Source organism: Clarias gariepinus, chromosome 16 (genome assembly GCF_024256425.1).
Source record: "Clarias gariepinus isolate MV-2021 ecotype Netherlands chromosome 16, CGAR_prim_01v2, whole genome shotgun sequence".
Taxonomy (NCBI): domain Eukaryota; kingdom Metazoa; phylum Chordata; class Actinopteri; order Siluriformes; family Clariidae; genus Clarias; species Clarias gariepinus.
In genome coordinates this window covers 8,818,673-8,829,561 of record NC_071115.1, presented here as the reverse complement: position 1 = coordinate 8,829,561, position 10,889 = coordinate 8,818,673, and the positions used below count along the sequence as shown (strand labels likewise).

The 10,889-nt window shown below is 40.2% G+C and overlaps 1 protein-coding gene across 1 annotated transcript; it reads left to right on the top strand.

The window, feature by feature from the left end:
• Window positions 1-1,465: 1,465 nt before the first annotated feature.
• dhx58 (DEXH (Asp-Glu-X-His) box polypeptide 58) lies at window positions 1,466-8,996 on the top strand. Its single transcript, XM_053515006.1, has 12 exons — window positions 1,466-1,573; window positions 2,376-2,552; window positions 3,795-3,999; window positions 4,211-4,401; window positions 4,526-4,639; window positions 4,745-4,877; window positions 6,559-6,744; window positions 6,946-7,193; window positions 7,274-7,585; window positions 7,717-7,907; window positions 8,033-8,126; window positions 8,220-8,996. The coding sequence occupies exons 2-12, from the start codon at window positions 2,376-2,378 to the stop codon at window positions 8,403-8,405; spliced, it is 2,037 nt and encodes a 678-aa protein (XP_053370981.1). The 5' UTR covers window positions 1,466-1,573; the 3' UTR covers window positions 8,406-8,996.
• The last annotated feature ends 1,893 nt before the right edge of the window (window positions 8,997-10,889 follow it).

Genomic DNA, 10,889 nt, shown 5'->3' with positions numbered 1-10,889 from the left:
ACTGGTTCATTGTTTAATATCAAAGCTATGAGTATCCGGCTAATGTAGTCTGCAGTTTTGCTGATCCTGTAAAACATGGCATGCATGATGGCAGCATGCTTTAAAACAGTTTGTGCTCCGTCCTTACCACGTGCCACGTCTGTGTACAGTATGTGCCGGATCGCAAAATAGATCTTCATGACATGGAAACGTTTATCCTCGGGATATCAGATCAGCACATCGCGGGTTTCCACCTCTGTTCATTTTGCAAGTATAAGCCATATATAAATCATTGATGTCATGCCAATCCCTGCTAAAATAACGTAAGCTGGTAATTTATTTTTTTCTTTTTTTATAACAGTGCTTTAACGGTGTCTTAACTTACATTTTTAAGCTCATCTTCTGTTTCCGGGACAAAAAAAAAATAGACCTCACAATAAAACAGACACTTGTACCACGTGGAACCCTTTTATTAAGGTGTGTGAGGAATGCTTTCATAACACGGATTAATACACACCCCGTGTACCTGTCTGTTTGTTCCTGCTCCGGTATTGCATGATCTCGGCAACCTTACTATTTGCATTAAACAAATAAACTCATGATGTTGGCTGATGTTTTTTTTTTTATTATTATTTAACTTCGCAGAGTTTTACACAGTGCTCTTGAAATTATTAATGGAAGCTCTTCAATCAAATTTTTATTTTATTGTTGTATCAGGATGATGTTTTTTTTGTACTTATATGTCCTGTAAACAATAAAAAAAAAAACGGGAATGATAATGACTTTGGTTACATGTCGGTGCATTTCTTTGTACTGTAATTCTGTTTATACAAAAAAAGAAATAAACCTTTTTTATAATGTATCAGTTTTGGTTATTAAAATATTCCTTGTTTTTAAAAAAAAAAAAAAAAAAACTTTTGTATTGTTTTGGAAACCGAGCCGTGTCCAATGAAAAGGTAAACTGTTGTCACATCTCCTCTAGTTATTTGTTTGTTTTTGTTTTATTTCATCTGTTTAAGACAGGCAAGGGGAATCCCTTCAGTTTCTCTTTCCTAACGTCACTTGGCTGCACGAAGGGCTCCTCAAGGGTCTCTCCTACATCCTGTTGTGCTTTTTATATTGTTTTGTATGTGTGGAATTTATTTGTAATCGTCCATATGTGAAACTCTACTAAACTATTTTTCATCTTTTCTTAGTCATTTATGCTATTTCTGAAACCATCTCGCTGCTTTTCTTGCACATTCAAGCATAGCAGGTCAAATCCACCCACAGGTTTTTTTTCCACCATTTAAAAAAAAAAAAAAAAAAAATAGTTATTGTTTTTGATGAAGAAGCTTTTACAAGTCGTCATATGTTGCTATTACACATTGTCGCTACCATTACCCACGCCCACCAACTGAATATTATTTGTTATTTGTCCGTCAGTGCTGTACGTCATTTCCCCCCCTAGACTGGGCCCTTCCTTTCCACTCCCTGTCTCCGTCACTGTTCAGTTTCGTTTCTTAGATCAACCTGCTGACCTGTTTAAAGAGCAGAGCAGATGATTCCTCCTCACAACACAACACGCTTCGTCCAGTGACAGCTTGACGAAAAGGTAATCTTTAGTTCTTTTAATGTTTTTCTTTCCTATTTATGATGCAGAGAGAGAACAAGCAGGAGCCTTTGGAACTAAGGCAACTGTGCTACATTACATAATGCTTTATCTGTAAAATGACTACAGGTGATGTTAAATAAAGCTGATTCAGGGTTTTTTTTCCGCCCTAGTTGTCATTTAAATATATTAGAGCTGTTCAAGTCAAACCGGTAATGTTGATTTGTACAGAATAACAACACAGTTGTAAAAACTTCCTTATGATCAGATTTTGCTGTGCTAATGCACTTATCCCAGCGCTTCACTAGTTTTTCTCCAGAGCTAATCGTACTGCCTCCTTCACGTCTAAAACGCTGGCCTCCCGGGAACTCCTCTAACTGCGGAAGATGACTTGAAGCGAGGTCAGGACTGTACTAGAGATGCGTCGAATTCCTGTAAAATCGGTTTTACGCTTTCGTTCAGTCCCAGTTTGACAATTTAAAGAAGTTATAGAAGTTGAAGAGAATCGGGAAAATGGTGCATGATTTAAATGCCATTAAAATGGCTGACAAAAAGGAGCTATTCTTAAATATGTTGGTCATGTTTAATGCTTTCAAGTAACGCAAAAAACATGTACTTGTATAAGAATAAATAAATCACTTTTGGTCACTAAATTTATTTGCATGTGTAGATGTACAATACAGTCTATTCACCTGAGGGATTTGTGTAGTTGTCAGTTAGTGCTAAGGGGGAAGGCTTTAGTTTACTGTTCAGAAATCCAACGTCTTAACCACCAATCAATCCACCACTATTTGTGTTTGTGTAGATGGCGGAGATCTCACTGAGGCCGTACCAGCAGGAGGTGATCCAGGCGGCTCTAAGAGGGGAGAACAGCATCATCTGGCTGCCAACAGGTGGAGGAAAGACTCGAGCTGCTGTTTACGTGGCCAAGGAGCACATAGAGACGCACGCCAATGCCAAAGTGGCTGTTCTCGTCAACAAGGTACGGAGCACTAAGGTCCAGACAACAAACATCAACCAGAAGTCTTCACAGCAGTGTAAAAATTATCTTTAAACAAGCAGCTTAATTATTATTTCCTTTATAGAATGTGTTTCAGTAGATTGATATTTCGAAATGCCTTTATGTGTCAATTATAGTGATATAGCTTTTTTTGTTTGTTTGTTTAATTTGAAATGAAGATTGATGGCTTTGTTTAAAATAAAAGCAGGAAACTAATTATATTTGTATTGCATTTTAACAATGTTAAATGTTGCCAAGCAGCTTTACAAAAATAATTATAGATTATAGAAAAAAATGTAAAGGAAAAAAATTATATATATATATATATATATATATATATATATATATATATATATATATATATATATTACAGGAGGAAACCTTGAGAGAAACCCAGACTCAACAGAGTACCCATCCTTGTTGGGGTGATAACGGATAGCAGGAAGAGATAGTTACAATCCATAATAAAAAGAAAAAACTGACCACTAAAGCCAAGTCCAAGACCATCTTCGTGGTTGATGAGAGTAACCGTCCTCAGTTACCACATGCAACTCAAACAAGACCATACAGGGCCATCCTTAGCATCAACCAGGCGCCTACAGACATGGACAAGTGGGTCACCAGGGTGTATCAGACATGCACAGAGCGCAGAATTGGTCAGGATCACTGGTAAATCGACAAGGGAGACAGAAACTCCAGTATGACTAGATATGATAGCATAACTAAAATAGACAGTTAAAGGAACAGTTGAGAGTTGGGAAGCAAGACAACCAGTCACTTCACTAATAAAAGCCAAACATACCAGTTCACCATGAAACTCTACGCCCATGAGTCCCCCAGATTTACCCCCTCCACTTTACCCAAAAACAAATATATGCATAAAAATGTATAAAAGTTATTCTATAAATTTTTCTGATGAGGTAACAACAAGCACCCTGCACATTTTGATTTATGTAGACATTATTGCAGATCAGAAAATACCAGCAGTTCATTCGGGTATCATGGTGCAAAACCATTTAGTGCATTATATGTGAATAGTAGTAAATCTGATTAATTAAATCTAATGGAATAATCTGGTAACTGTGTCATACCAATAATGAATCAGTTGTTCCCTTTTATACAGTAACCATGTTACGGCCTTGGTGTTTTGCCTATGTTTATGCAATATTGTATCAATAATAATAATAAAATGTTATTAATAATGATAATTGTGTGTATTTTTAGGTGCACCTGGTGGATCAGCACTTTAAGAATGAGTTCCGGCCCTTCCTGGGTAACTCTGTGAAAATGGTGGCCATCAGCGGAGAGAGTAGCGAGAAGGACTTTTTTGGCTACGTGGTGAGGGACACAAGCCTGGTCATCTGCACGGCTCAGATCTTGGAGAACGCCTTAATAAACAAAGAGGAGACCAAGAACGTGAAGCTGACAGGTAACACCTGCGACACAGACACGTATACGTATCCAGGAGCAAAAAAAGACAGTGAAAAATGCATGCTTTTTTTTTTTTATATTATTTTTTATAGAAATAATGTTTACAAGGAATCTGTAATGCTGAATATTTAACTAAATTATTAACTGAATTGATAATCCAAGTTACAAATAGTTAACATGCCATTAAACAACATCATGTCAACATTCAGACTTCACGCTGCTGATCATTGACGAGTGCCATCATACTCATAAAGAAGCAGTGTATAATAAAATCATGGCACGCTATGTGAGACAGAAGATCGCATGTGAGAGAGGTCTGCCTCAGATCCTGGGCCTTACAGCGTCACCGGGAACAGGAGGAGCCCGGACGCTGGACGGAGCCATCGCACACGTCCTGGAGGTACGACTTAACGGAGATGTGTGTTGATGAATGTTCCTCAACAAAGCTGTTCATTTGAAGGAGATTTGTTTTTGCTTTTAATTATGAAAAATTTTAAATCACGTAATGTTTTTCAATCAAACAGATCTGTGCAAACCTGGACTCTGTTATCGTGTCGACTAAAAATTACAAGACCGAGCTTAAAGCTGTCGTCCCCAGACCAATAAAGAACTATGACATCGTGGACGAACGGCTTTGGGTATGTTTGTGTTCCAGTGAATACTCTTATTACATCTCCACTGACTAAATGAATCAAAAGAGTTTTTCAGCTTAGCGTTGTGTGCATGTTTTTTTTTTTTTTAAGGACCCGTTTGGTGATCACCTGAAGATGATGATGAAGCTGATTCACGAGTTCATGATGTCGGACCAGAAGTTCCCTTTGCGGGCGTTGGGCACTCAGGAGTACGAAGCTGATGTGGTGGAGCTGGAAAAGAAAGGTCAGAGGATACTTCCATAGCGACTGTCTCAGATATGGTTTGGTTCCCAAGCTCCTGGTCAAGACACAGGAGATTTTATTTGGGTCGCCAAGGTAGCGTTTATATCCACCAATATAATTAAATAGATTTCCACCAATATCACGGTTTTGGTCGTACTGTAATTCCGCCTGCAGCTAGAGTAAAGGAAATAAAAACGCATCAGATGGTCTGTGAGCTCCGCCCATAACTTCATTTATTTGATATCATTTGTAAAGTTGTGATTTATTGTATGTAGCTTGTCTTAGAAATGTCTGGATTACCGTTTAAGGTAATAAAATGATGTGTAGATGGCCCAGCACCCACTTACAGTACCTCTTAACTTTAATCACACCACGCACCGCACCACTTTCTCTTTCTCTGGATGTCTGTACTGCGATCTTTAAACAATGTCTTAAGACGTATATGTCTTTTCAGTATTTGGGCAATGACGGAAACTTCATACGGGAAACAAACAAGCTGACATGGCAGCAAGACAAGCCCTTACAGAAAAAAATAGTGTACGTCAAATCCCACCCTCTGACCAAGCCACTGATTAATCAGTATATATTAAATAAATGGCAAGCTGAATAGAAACAGTACCAAAACAACTAATTATTCGAAATAAACAAAGTGGTGGGAAAAATATGCTTTTACCCCTCCGAATCCAGACACGACCAGGTCATACTGTATATACAGGGTGCCATACAATATAGGCCATACAAATTTAACCCATGTGTGTTTATTAAAGTATGAAGAAGCTCCAAAATGTCAGCACTGTAGCACTACTCTAACCATAAAGCATATACTTTTGACCTGCCCAAGTTTTAATAACATAAGAAAACAAGATTGAAAAATCATATTCTGCAAGAACCGTATGTAAAGTCTTGTTCTTCTGGCCAAGGCCATGTTATAATTTGATATTTATTTATTTTTATTATTTTATTTTTTTTGACTATTTCCACAACTACTTAAATCCCTTACATTATAACATTTTATATTGGTTCGAATAAATCAGTTTAATATGTATCTGCCATGAAATAGCCTGAGAAGCTGATATGGCAATAAATCTTCATACTAACAAACAAACAAACGGAAACTTCAAAACACTTTTGTAAGTCGTTCTGGATAAGAAGAGTGTCTGCCAAGTTCGTAAATGTAGATGGCAATGATAATGATTGATAAAATAAGGGTAATTTATGCAAATATAAATGGTTTGGTTTGTCAGTTTTGAAAAGTGGGTCCTAAGAAAGAAAAACTTTGGGAATCACTGGCATAGGAGGTTTGGCCTAAAATTTAAAGACATTTTGACAAGACACTTGTACTTTTCAGATGATAACGTAGTTTCAGTTTGATATGAATCATTTTCATCCAGACGATGAGGGAGAGGAGGAAGAGGAGGAAGAGGAGGAGATGTAGATTGTGCTAGTTACAAGTTCAGCTTCTCATGTTTGTGACTCCCAACATGTACCAGTCCAGGGTGTCCCTTCAATGCCTTGTCCCCTAAAATTCCTGGGCTGACCTCCTGCCGCGTGACCTGTCACCCTACACAGTATGGGCTATATAGAAAATAAAAAGGACACAGCTCTGTTAAGTTAGTTAGCAGTAGACGCCACATTACTGAGAAATGCTTTTGCCTAAATGTAAGTGTTTGTGTGGTTTTCAGGTGTGCAGGACAAGAACAGGATTTTGGCAAGATGTGCTCTCCACCTGAGAAAATACAACGATGCTCTGCTCATTAACGACAGCGTGCGCATGGTGGATGCTCTGAGGCTTCTGGAGGAGTTCTACGCTACAGAGAGAAGAAATGTGATCGACCTCACTGATGAGTTTCTCACAGGACTTTTTAATGGTACAGACTCGTCTGGTCCAGTCCATCGCCACATTTCTTTTAGAAATAATGACCATGATGCTTTTCAGTCAATATGTACTGCAGTTTCAGTGTTTATTTTAATGAACATGTTTAAATTGGTTATAGATCTGGGATTATTTATTTTTATTATTTCAGTCACAGTGTGTTAAGCAATGATGATGATGTTTATTGTTTACTTAGAGAACAGAGTGGAGCTGATGCAACTTGCGTCTAATGCGTTACATGAGAATCCCAAGCTGGATCGGCTGCAGCGCACCCTGGTCGACCAGTTCAAAGACGAGAGCTCGCGCGGTATACTTTTCGTCAAAACCCGCGAGATCACCCGCTGCCTGTACGACTGGGTGCGTGCAAACCCGGCACTGCGGCGAGCCAACATCAAAGCTGCTAATCTGGTCGGGGCAGGAACCGGAGCCAGCCACATGACACAGGTAGGACTTTGGTTAGAAGACATGTCGGATCTTTCCAAGCATTGCCGGATTACAAACGTGGTGCATGTCTGTCTTTGTAGAGGGAGCAAAAAGAGACCATTCAGAAATTCCGAGACGGAGACCTCAACCTCCTGATCTCGACCAGCGTGGCCGAGGAAGGCCTCGACGTCCCGGAATGCAACGTGGTGGTCCGGTACGGGCTGCTGACAAACGAGATTGCACAGCAGCAGGCCAGTGGGCGGGCCAGGGCGAAGGACAGCGTCTATTCGGTGGTGACACAAGCGGGTGGACGGGAGATGCGCAAGGAGAAGACTAACGAATATCTGGAGGAGTTAACGGGCAAGGCGATCGCTCGCGTGCAGAGCATGGAGCCAAGGGAGTTTCACCGAAAGGTCTTGCACCGAGCTTTTTAAAAAATATTATCATTATTATAATAAATCGTCTCATTTGGCTTGTGTAGGTGAATTTAACTGATTTCGATTATGTTTTGTTTTTGTTTTTTTGTTTTGTTTTACGGTCGCAGATCTTGGAGCTGCAGCGGGAGGCAGTGACGTCACGCATCCTGGAGGCCAGGCAGAAGGACAAGAGAAGGCTCCGCTATGACCCAGCTGAGGTAGCGTTCGAATGCCGCGGCTGCTTCAAATCTGTTGCTCGCGGAGATGACATGAGACTCGTGAACGACACGCAGCACGTCAACGTCAACCCTGATTTCGAGTAAGTCGCATCGACGTGTCAGTCGAGCAGAGGGAATCGGAATTAACCGTCATAGGTGTCATCATACTATACCGTGACTTATTCTTGGTTGCCATGGTTTCCGTGTGTGTTTGTGTCCTTTACAGGACGTTCTATAAGGCTGGAGGGCAAGTTTACTTGGAACGGACGTTTGAAGATTGGGAGCCGGGTCGTACCATCAGCTGTGCTGCATGTGGAAAGGTAACGTGCGTGAGACACTCCCAAATTTGTAACGGAGAACCAGGTGAGCTAACATTTTCCTTTTTTAAATTCAGGTTTTTTTTTTTTTTGCAGGATTGGGGGATGGAAGTGAAGTTTAAGAACTTGGTCTTGCCGTGTTTAAGTATAAAGGGCTTTTCGATGAGGAGTCCTCAGGGTAACCGCACGGCCAAGCAGTGGAAGGACGTCGAGTTCGCCGTAGAGGACTTCGACTTTACTCAGTATGTGGAAAACCGCTTTGGAGACCTCACGCGGGACTGAGTGTCTTTTACTTTGTCCACTCCTTCTCTGAGGTACCAGGAAATCTACGCACTGTATTGTCACCCTGAGCACTGTACTGTCCACCTCGGTTTCTTACAGACTCTCTCTTCATTTTGGCCATCAGGTGGCGCTGTAGCGCAACAATTCATTCCAAGTTAATCAAGCGTCGGATTCTCTGTCTGCGATCGCGTCTTAATTCAAATACTCCTGCACTACATAGGGTGCATGTTAGGATATTTAGTGTAGCAGCCGGTGCAGCTTCGAGACGCACCTAATGTCTCTGGGGAACGAATATGCTAATTCGCCTTGAAGCTTGATTGCCTGATTAATTCTAATTCATGCTGATAAATGTGCATTAAAATGCTTGACATCATGAAAAGCTCGTGGTTTGCGACCTTGTGACTTTCTCGAAGACTCGTCCATGCCGTCTAGTCCAGAACGACCTTTGACCCTTTTTTCCCCAGAGACACTCCTGCAAACCTATTATTATTATTATTAATTGATTTTCTGTGTCCTTGATGTGCTGTTTTTATTATATACTTCATGAACTTTTACTGTAAACAATGTATCATAAAAAATGTATGATCATGATTGTTTCATTTTTCTGGAGCCTTTTTTTTTCCAGTGGTGTTTTTAAGCATTTTATTTACGTTTGGGATGCGATAAAGTATTTAACGCAGGTTCCTGAGTGGGGTAAAATAGACAAACAACTCAAGGAGCGACTCGAAGGGTTTAAACGCGCTTCTCACAGATCCTTGATTCCAAATGTCACGAGCACTGCAGTGACACCTGAATCAACAAGCAGGTTACTGAAGCATGGTCTGAGTGGGTGGGTAAAAGCAACTCGTACACACTCTGTCTCTCTCTCTCACACACACACACACACACACACGCTTACAAAACGTCTGAGTCACAGCGCTGCGCTGCACTGTTCATCCTGTGTATTTCGAGCCACACTCGGAGCTAATAGGTCGGGCAAGCAAGTCGGAACAAACTTCATGAGGGTTGCTGAGATTCCCAAGTGACGCTATGGTGAAGGTTTTCATGCTTTACACTTGATGAATGGAGCTTCTTCGAAAGCCAGATAACATAAAATAAGCAAACTGGGCTATGCAATGCAACACAACAGTGATAAAATTATAAAGTAAGCATCACGTTAACATTTCACAGGAACTCTGCTCTGATCCAACTTTGTTGTGGTATTATACGTAATTTTGTCTAAAAGTATTAGATTTTAGATACAGGGTAAATTTGATCCGGTTACAGATCATGATTCTTTTGTGCCTAGGGACTATCTGAGCATTTTGATTCATACACATTCACATTCCATACAAACTTAAATCATTCTTTTGATCGTGTAAAGCTGCTTTGCGACAATGACAATTGTTAAACAAATAAAATTGAATTGAATTGAATTGTGCGGCAGTTCATGTATTGATCCATCACACTTTGCTGAACTGGTTTAGAGTAACAAAACCATTGTTTGAAGGAGTCCTCAGTGATGTAAAAAAAAAAGTTTTTATTAATAAAAACAAATAAATAAATCACTTCCACACATCAAGATGTTTGCTTCGCACCACCTTTATTGACTGTTCTTGATCACTCGACTCCATGTAACACATTTTGTGTTACGATTGGTTATAAGAGTTCAGTCGTATGAAATGTGAGCCTGTCAGATCTCTTCCTCATTCCTCACATTTATCTACAAAGTACCCACTGTGCTACACCTCTCATTTTGCTATTAACGACTTGCTAAGATTTCGGTCCGGCCCCTTCCTGTGTTTTGGACAGCGGAAACTATGAACCTGACGCGTACGTCCATAATGAACAACCGGCATTACAGTAGCAGTACAGTGTTTAATAGTTTAGTGCGCAGGGTTTGATTGGGTCAGTTTAGCTGATTCGTTCTCCACTCGCCCACCACAAGGAATTTGGCATATTTTGGACAACAATTTTAAAGAAACAAAGACCACCTATGAAGTTTACAACCCACCAAAAAGCTGCGTCAAACCACTTAGAATTTTTGTTAAAAAATGATTTTTATTTTTTTTATGATTTCTTCCGAACCGTGGCGAGTTGGGATGAACTTCCTACAGATGTCCCTAGGATTTCTGATCAAAGCAGTTCAAAATCAAATTTGGGGGCGTGGGAAATCCCACTAAGCTGACACAATTGAGACGCAGGCTTTGTCGTAGCAGTTTATTTAATTCGGTATAATGTTGTTGAAAAAAAATGTCTTCTGTCAAGCCAGGCTACGAGCTTTGAGAGCGCACTGTTGTGGATCGTCTTGTAGGAATTATCACGCTACATCTAAACAACCCTGTGGAGATTCAAATGCATGCACGGACACTTCATGCACGTTCTCATTTGTAATCTCTGTATTGTGCTCTCTGTTTTTATCCACTCAGACTGTACTAATGACATGTTTGGGCTCAGTTTGTAGGAAATGAAGAGAAAGACAGACAGAACCGAGAGCAAGAGAAG